The sequence below is a fragment of the Perca flavescens genome, chromosome 16, assembly GCF_004354835.1.
Source record: "Perca flavescens isolate YP-PL-M2 chromosome 16, PFLA_1.0, whole genome shotgun sequence".
NCBI lineage: Eukaryota > Metazoa > Chordata > Actinopteri > Perciformes > Percidae > Perca > Perca flavescens.
The window spans coordinates 883,268-892,500 of NC_041346.1; the positions used below are offsets into that span (position 1 = coordinate 883,268).

Consider the following 9,233-nt stretch of genomic DNA (forward strand, 5'->3'; position numbering starts at 1 on the left):
CTCCCGGTAGTCATTCATGTCATTGTATCGTTTCTCCCAGTAGTGGCTCCGTCCTATCAAAGTGTATGTTACCCATGACAAGATCATGACTAGCTTGTGTCAGTGCATGCTTTCTGTACAGAGAAAAACTGAGCAAATGATGTAAAGGCAATGATGACCTTTTTCTTTGTTCTGAGGGAAACAAAATGGACAAGAGCTTTTTACATTTGGTCTACTTAAGAGGGGAAGTCATTCATAAGAAGAAATGGGGTCACTGCAAAACAAATTTGGGGCACTTTTTTCAAAAACGTTTTGAACATGACACCCCAAATAGATATGTTACAAACAGAAATACTGTGTAATAGCATATGTTTAACTAAATATGCACAAAGTGTATAAGTTGATTAAATCTATGTAATTGTAATACTCTCTGGCCGTATCCCTGGTATGATCATATATTTTTTTTCCACAAATGTTACAAACTTAAAATGTTAAAAATGGCTATCATCATATATGTGCTCGAAGTTATAGTGATGTAATGGGGAACTACGCCCATTTTCAAAATAAAAACATTCCTATGGCCTAGGGCAGTCCAAAAATATTGATAAACATGAACAACTCTCCCAAATCCAAAAACTAGACAAGTCCAACTCAGATTTGTGATGTCGTCAAGTTTAAAGTCTGCTCCATAGAGAATGAGTTGTGAAGGCTAGATGGTAGATGACACTGAGAGCCCCATGTTCTGAGTGTAAGGGTACATTTTCACTTTCACTGACAACTGAGAACACTACAGTAGAATAAAGAGAACCAACTCACTCTCCCATTCATAGTCTATGGAGCTCCAGGCTTTATACTTGAGGACAGCACTTCTCGGGTTTCTGTCTTTAGGAGAAAGTTTACAAATATGAATTGAACTTTCCTAGATCATGGAAATGAATTCTTCATTAGGGTGGTGGTCCTTTGACAAAAGACTCACTTCATGTGTTTTTTCACATCAACGTTACATTACATGGCTGCTCTCAATTCCCAATGCAGCCTCTTTTAAAAATGATTAGACAATATAATGTTAAAAACCATGCAAAACCATGGGAGATTGGGAAAGAGTTAATCAGTAGGGAGTGATATTACTCATCACACAATGTAATGAAGCACAAAGCAAACTTGAATATGCTGCCGGTAATTCTGCACCAAGGCTGAATTTCGGGAAAGAGACTTCAGATACAGTCTTAGGGGACCACTAAGGTCTATATGAAAGAGACTACAGATACAGTATTAGGGGACCACTAAGGTCTATATAAAAGAGACTTCAGATACAGTATTAGGGGACCACTAAGGTCTATATCAGAGTGGGCAAGCATACGTCCTCCACCATCACCATCAACACCGGGGCCCCTCAGGGTTGTGTGCTTAGCCCACTTCTATATACACGACTGCAGTTCTTCTTTCCCATCCAATTATGTAATAAAATTTGCCGACGACACAACAGTGCTCGGCCTCATCACCGGGAATAATGAGACTGCATACAGGCGAGAGGTCCAACTGCTGGCAGAATGGTGCAGCAGCAACAACCTGACCCTCAACCAAAGAAAACTAAAGAAGTCATAGTGGACTTCCGCAGGTCTGGACAGTTAAACCACTTTCCACTCCTCATTGGGAATGAGGTGGTGGAGAGGGTCTCTAGTTTTAAGTATACAGTATACACTACCGGTCAAAAGTTTGGGGTCACTTAGAAATGTCCATTCCACTCCATTATAGACAGAATACCAGCTGAGATCAGTTGCATTGCTTTTTTAACCAGGTCAGCAGTTTTCAGATTACATTATGTGCTTATATAATTGCAAAAGGGTTCTCCAATGATTTCTCAGTTAGCCTTTTAAAATGATATCAGATTAGTAAACAGAATGTGCCTTTGGAACATTGGATGAATGGTTGCTGATAATGGGCAATGTAGATATTGCATTAAAGATCAGCCACTTCTTTCTACAACAGTTGAGGACCCTTTTGCAATTATGTAAACACATAATGTAATCTGAAAACTGCTGCCCTGATTTAAAAAACAAAACCATTATACAGGATAAGACTTTACTGATCCTCTGGGACACATATTCACAAGCTACCCTTAAAGTAATTCATACAAACGTGTTCCACCTTTACCAGCTGCATGTTAAAGTGATGAACACATTAATGCATCAAGAATTATAATACAATATACTGTATATTATTCTGCAGAATAAGTACTTTTACCTTTGGTACGTTAATTATATTTTGATATGTTTGTACTTCAGGAAAACATCTAAATGCAGGACTTTGACTTGTATCAGTTTGTCTACAGCGGGGGGGCGGTGGGTCAAACTCGTTTTCTCTAAGGGCCACACTGGAAAATAAGAATCACATCAAGAAAAAGTCAAATATTTTTGAATCTATTATTGCATGTCTCATAAAGCTTTATCATACAGTTGCCAGGGTAGCTCCCCTCGTAGAGCAGGCATCCATATAGAGGTGTACTCCTCAACGCAGCGGGTTCGACTCCGACCTGCGGCCCTGTGCTGCAAGTCATTCCCCCCCTCTCTCTCCTTTCATGTCTTCTACAGATAAGGGCCTAAATTGCCCAAAAAAATTATTTTAAAAAAGAAAGAAAGTCTTCTCACTTACAGTTTGGTCGACATAAAGCCCTCAAAAAGCAACTTAGCCATCAAAGAAAAAAGCGACAGAAAAGGTTGAAAAGGGATACAGAAAACGCACCAAAAACTTCAGAAAAAGCGACAAAACATTGAAAAAGCTACAAAACCTAGGTGGGCCAGAATGTATTATATATAGTTTGACATATGTGGTCTACACTGTGGTATTCTACTGAAGTAAAATATGTGGGATAAGAGCCAATGGAATCTGTTGTCAGCTAACAGCCAGCCATCTGCAGTCGGTTAGACCAGAACAGCAGAGGGAAAGAAGAGGCCTTATCAAACATGGGTTGACTTTACTCCCACTCAGCCGTGAGTACGTGCGTCCAAAGAAGGCACGAGCCAACATTAAAATCAGACAGATAAAAGTCAACCTGGCTGGCAGCAACTACAGAGTGAAATTTAAGGAAAAAGAAATATCATTAATCAATTGCAACAAACTTTAATACTGTTCATTCCTGATTCACACCTGGGACTTAGACATTCATCAATGCAATGAATCCTGGGTTTAAAGGAAAAGAAAATGAATTGATGTTAATCACAATCATGCAAGGTGGCCGTTTGGCTCATATGAGCCAACCTTAGTTTTATCCTGAGGGCTTTCAAGAGACTTTAGACAATATGGAATTGTTCCAAAAAAAAGCCTGTCTTTCTTAATATGGCAAGCAGAACATGCATTAACCTACAAATGAACATGCGGCACATTTTTATTTATAGGACAGACATGAGATACAAAATAGGTGTCACAACGGTGAAGGGGGGATTCCAGTGGTGAAATGGTCCAACTTTACAGTACATTAATATGACCTAATATTTGTATGATTATTTGTATGATTATTGTTAGTAACATTTGTAATTTACTCCATCTGGTCACAGAAACAGATCTCTGATCTGTTAAAAAGCATGTCCATCCATCCATTGTCTGTCTGGCCGGTCTATGCATCCATCCCTGTCTATCGGGGGGGTGCATCTCTCCCTTAGAAGACGATCAACAGATAACTTAAATGTCAAGTTAATGTAATGTAGAAAAAAAACATGGAGCATCGATACAAACCTGCATGAAAAAAGGATTTATTTAATTTGTGTAAAAAGGCACATTTAGGGGACACAAAGGAAAGTACACAGTATGACCTTTCTACTCTAACTTCACAAACAGTGTTTAGTGTACTGTATGAGTAACTTCCGTTTCCGACAGTGTCCCAACTGCCTGAAGAAGTAGAAAATAAATTAAGTTTCTTCTTATCCCATCGCAGGTTACTGTTAGCATCCTGCTGCTATTACTCGTGGGTTTAAATACATACAGCACAACAATGTGCAAAGATGTTGCAGTAAAACAAGCAAGAATCAATCAATTTCATGTTGTGATTTTCCAAACTAATACATATTTAAAACATATCACTTGGCCCATCAGACAATTTTAGCTGTGTCCCAATTGCACGCTACATAGGGATTCTAAGTGGATTTAGTGCATGGCCACCTTTGATGTGGATTACCAATCAGTGTTGATGGTAAATGTAGGTGATTGAAGCAATAACCTCCTCAGTGTGTGCCACTACATTGGCTGAGAAAGCAGAGTTCTACTGCTCACAGAGCTGTGTGGGAGGGAGGGGGGGGGGACTAAATTATTCATTCAATGCAAATTATGCATTGACTAAATAAAAATAAAAATAGAGATCCCTACTTGGCCTGGAGCAAATGGTTCAACACAATAAATCATGATCACACATTTGCTTCATATTGAGTCAGTGCTTTAAAAAGCTTCTGCTGGAAACAGTCTCGGGGCCACAGGGCCCCCTCTAAGGCCCCGGCCCCGCAGGGCCCCCTCTAAGGCCCCACGCTCACTGAGCAATTTATGGTCGTTCAAAAAAAACTGAAAATAAGAGAATATGCCGCACTTAAGCAGAATATCAGTTGACACTCTGAAGGCTTTCAGGTGTTACCTGTGTACAAATCTACTTCCAATACCTTTATTATTTCATTTCATTATTTTAAATGTTACATGATAAATTCATTTGTGTTTAATCTATTTACCGCACAGCAAATTATTATTATAAATTTCCTATAAGCAATACGTTTATTTACAACTTTATCTCTAAGGGCAACACTGAATTGCCCTCTAGAGATAAATAAAGTTGTTTAAATTGAACTGAGTTTAAGAACAGCGTTAATAAATAGCAAGGGTGAGTAAAGGTGGGTTAACGGTCCCTCTAGAAAGTTCATACGGCCACGTTGAGGGACATTTTTTTTTAAACAAAGAAAGGAGTTATTTACAGCCAAAAGAAATTGTTAAACAAAGAAAAAAAAAAAAAAAACAGAAAAGCGGACGGTGGATTGATGGCTCGAGCAGCTCAGAAAACTCAAATATTCACCTAAATTAAGATGCTTAGAATAAAATGTTTACCAGCTACTTAAGCTTTTGAAATGTGAAACTAGCAGTAGCGGTTACATCATGAACAGTACATAAGGTTGTTGAATACTAATAGTACCCTCCAAACTGTAGTCCAAAGTGGAATTAACGCTGTTACAGTATGTAGTGGCGGACTTCACAGGTCCCTAGTATCCCAGACCTAATCCAGCTCCACACTCCAGGGGTCTCAAAATCATTTTAGTTAATGGGCTCCATCTCCCATCTGCAGTGGGCCAGACCAGTAGACCTCTCCAGACAGATCAGAAACTTGATCTGCCACAGAGTTTCTTGTCAGCTTGATGTTGGCAAACGCTAGTTGCTTCTGCTCCGACAGCGTTCTGAGAACGTTGTAGGAAAAATAATCATGTCACGGACCCGGGAGAGAGGGGTAATATTCTGAGAAAAAATTCAGATATTCTCTGAGATTAAAGTGGTACATTTGGAATTGGAATTAATTACTTCTCTGCAATTTTCACACTTTAATTCATCCAGTGGGCCTGACTGGACCCTTTGGAGGGCCGGTTCTGGCCCACGGGCCGTATGTTTGACACCCCTTACTTGGTTTAGCTGGGTCAGAGCGTTGGCGGTCTCTCTCTCTGTTCTGCTCCGTCTGGCTCTACCACATTTTGGATTGGCTCTCTTTTTAAAGTCTTTGATGACCTCTACTAACATAGAACGCCACTGGGACACAGCCCATGTAATAGTCTGGACAATAATGAGAAGCATTCATAAAAAAAACAAGCCAGAAAACTAAATATTGCCACAATATGTGTTAAGGTTGTTGATATTAATATACATCATGTGTAATAATCTTTTATGAAGGACAATGAGATGATTCCATAGTAGTTTAGGGGAGACATGACACACAAAAACATTTTTGAAATTTTGAGCTATTCTGCTTCCATAACATGTCTTCTTTATCACAAGTGGAAAGAAAACATTTATTTGACAACACGTTGCCTATTTGTGTCTGTAGACTTCTCCTAAATTCACCAAAAGTTAGCATTAGATAATACCTCAAACATTTCAGAAAATGTGTAATACAAAGATTGTGTCAATAATCAGTTGGGGAAGTGTAATGCTTGCTGAGATCGGTTAGTTAAAGGTTGACCCTACTCACCTGTAGGGTCTTCAGAATGTCTCAATGTTACAATCCATATCTTCAAAGACTCTTCAGTAGCACTTAGATCCACCAGACTGTCCACAGTTACTCCTCTCTAGATTTGGGAGACTTATTACACAGGGCTTTGTTTAGATATCATTCACAGCCTGATTCATACTATTTATTCAGAAAGACATGGAGAAAAGGGATTGTTTTCATGGCTGTTGACAGAATTTTGCAGATTTATGGAGTGATAAAAAGAGATATCCAAAATTAAACCTAATTCCCTCTGTAGAAAACTGACTAATGTCAACAAAATTAAACTAGAACTTTGAACCAGGCTATATATTCTGTTGTGGAAATGTTGGCTAATTAGCACATATTTTAATAAAATAAGGCCTCATTTGCATATTTAAAATGAAAATTTAAAAATTTCAGAAAACCTGTAGTACAAAAAAAAGAATGGTCTTAATGTAAGTGTTCCACTGGGGAAGTTTGATGCTGATATCTGTTAGTTGAAATATGTTCCCCCCCCATTCCCCTGCAATGTCTCCCCTTAAAGGCCGAGTAGGCCGCTATAGAGGATCTAGATATGGGATGGCCTCTCATTAAAACCCTTCTGACATGTTGGGACCTCAGTAAACATCTCGGAGCATTAACGTCTTTTAAAGAAATGTGCATTTGGCTTTGCCCCGCGAGGACAGACGGCGGCTGGATGGCGAGGGAAGCTCGCTGTCCCATCAGCCAGTTTTTCCTCTGACGTGTCTCCGCCTCCTCCAGGTATGTGACAGGAAGTGGAAGCACTAGGCCTCACACAGTCCTGGGGGGTAGCTGCTGTTTGTAGATACCAGCCAGGGCTTTGGCGGCGCTCTGGATCATCTGGCGCCGGGCCATGCCCGTCATGGCCTGGTGCCAGTCCATCCGGCTGACGTTTGGCAGGCTGCGCTCCAGCACCTCGCCCACTGGGACGATCAGCCCGGACCAGCGCAGGCTGTAGTCAGGGGGGGTCAGTGACTGAGCCTGCACAGGGGGAGGTTACACACACAGTTTGATGAGTCGCTGGAGCTTTTGGTCTGATGTGATCATCAATAAAGTTTCTTAGGCTGAAGATGGAAAGTTGAAATGTCAAGTAGCTACAGTTGTAATACCCCTAACACCTATTTTCCACCGGGCGCGTCACCACTCCTATTCAAGTCAATTCTTGATATCCCACCAGCCGCGTCACGCCGCGTCCCAGAAGAGGCTCTCTGCTGCACTAAAGATGTGCGCCAGGTCTATTTTCACATGAGCCGCAGGGCGTTCAGACGGCCGGGCAGGAAGTCAAACAGCAAGAGCATCCAGTCAGTTAGACACAAGACAAAAGACACCCCCCCACCCCCCTCCCCCCATATCGTATATGTCTCCTCTACAACACCACGGACAACGAGAGATTCATCTTGGTGATGGAAAAACATAACAGACATCACATATTTTTATCAGGACAACGGCAGAGAAGAGAAGACAGAGCTTAATTACAGGAGTGGAAGGTAGACACTAGCTTAACCAACACCTGACTGTTCTGGAAGTTCTTGTAGAGACTATCAAATCTGAGAGTCGCTCTGCTTCGGAGACGCTCCCGGTGTGGTATGGCGCGTGGCGGAGGACGGAACTAAACCGGAACGCAGCACAGACGTTCCCAGTGGAGAATCCCCCATTTAGTTCATTTTGCATGCTGGTGCCCACATTCATCAAATAAAAATAAAAAAAACAAATGAAAGCCGCCACTCAAGACAAATGTGGCCTCCAGGTGCTGTAACCTTCAAAGTGTACGCAGTGGAAAGCTCCATCGCAGAGGATAGAGATGAAATGACGCGCTCTCCAGATATTGCGCGTCATCAACGACTAGCTTTTCTTGTAAAATGTACGGTGTAATCTGGGACACCGGTCTTGTCACAGGGTTATCTGTCAGTGGGAACATTTCCTCCCCACGGCTTCCCTAGTACAGATAACAGCCTAGCTTCATTTGCTCTTTTCAGAATCAACATGGTTTAGATAGTCAATGAGAAAATGTAGATGTTGGTCATAATTAAACAGTTATATCATATCTATTGATAAAATAACTTATAACATTTGTCACGTTCGAAGTTTAAAGCCATGTATTTGGGCCACTGATAAGGGGGAAAAAATAGAGTAAAGTCAAAATAAAAGTCTGAAAGCTGTTACAATGAACTTGTAATTTGGAGAGAAAAAGAATCCTAATATTTTAAGAACATGTTTATTTTGCTAAAATATATTGTAGTATTTTATAAATAAGTCATAATAATTTGAGGTGTAGTATTTTTGTGACATAAATAAAAAAAAATATATATTACTTTATTTTCAGGGCAGAATGTCCGTCCCCTTCCTCTGTCTCTGTGTTGGCGTTCTAACCTCCGGTAGATTTGTGAGGACTATGGTTAACTGCTCCTCAGATCTCTGCAGGGTAAATCCAGACAGCTAGCTAGACTATCTGTCCAATCAGAGTTTTCTGTTGCACGACTAAAACTACTTTTGAACGTACACATGTTCCACCAAAACAAGTTCCTTCCTGTGACTATTTACTAGAAAAGATGAGCTTAGAAGCTGTTTGACAATCCAACAGGACCACTTCACTTCACTCTGTTCTCAGAACTTTAGTCTCAAAATATCTTGACATTTTGTCTGGAAATCTCAATCGTATTATCAGAAACATTAGGGTACTGTAATAAACTGGCATGCAGTAGACAGTTGCTGATGCGTACCTGTTGGACGTGATCTAGGGCCACAGGGGTTGCCTGCGTGAAGACCTCGATGCGGATGCTGTGACCAGGGTCCTCCAGGATCAGACAGCCGATGTCAAACCACCTGGAGACAACACAGGGGTTCTGACATGAACCTCCCACACCTCACACCTGGTTACAAAGGCCCAACAAAGACGCTTCTTCCTCAAGTGGGATTTATGCTTCGGTGGAGGCGCCACGCACAGCTTTCTCCGTAGCCTACGTAAGCGGCCTGAAGTTTATACTTGTGCGTTGGTGTGTGCGTGTCAATCTCTTTAACAGAATAGCAG

The 9,233-nt window shown here is 40.9% G+C and overlaps 1 protein-coding gene across 5 annotated transcripts in view; it reads right to left on the reverse strand.

The window, feature by feature from the left end:
• Positions 1–5,864: 5,864 nt before the first annotated feature.
• The window catches only part of prrc1 (proline-rich coiled-coil 1), a 21,298-nt gene continuing 17,929 nt past the window's right edge, over positions 5,865–9,233 (reverse strand). For all 5 annotated transcript variants that reach the window (XM_028601785.1, XM_028601782.1, XM_028601783.1 and 2 more), the window contains exons 8-9: positions 8,926–9,028; positions 5,865–7,186 (exon numbers count right to left, since the gene is read on the reverse strand). In XM_028601785.1, the coding sequence (XP_028457586.1) occupies positions 6,977–7,186; positions 8,926–9,028 (313 nt within the window). In that variant the 3' untranslated portion in view covers positions 5,865–6,976. The remainder of the gene's footprint in view (positions 7,187–8,925; positions 9,029–9,233) is intronic.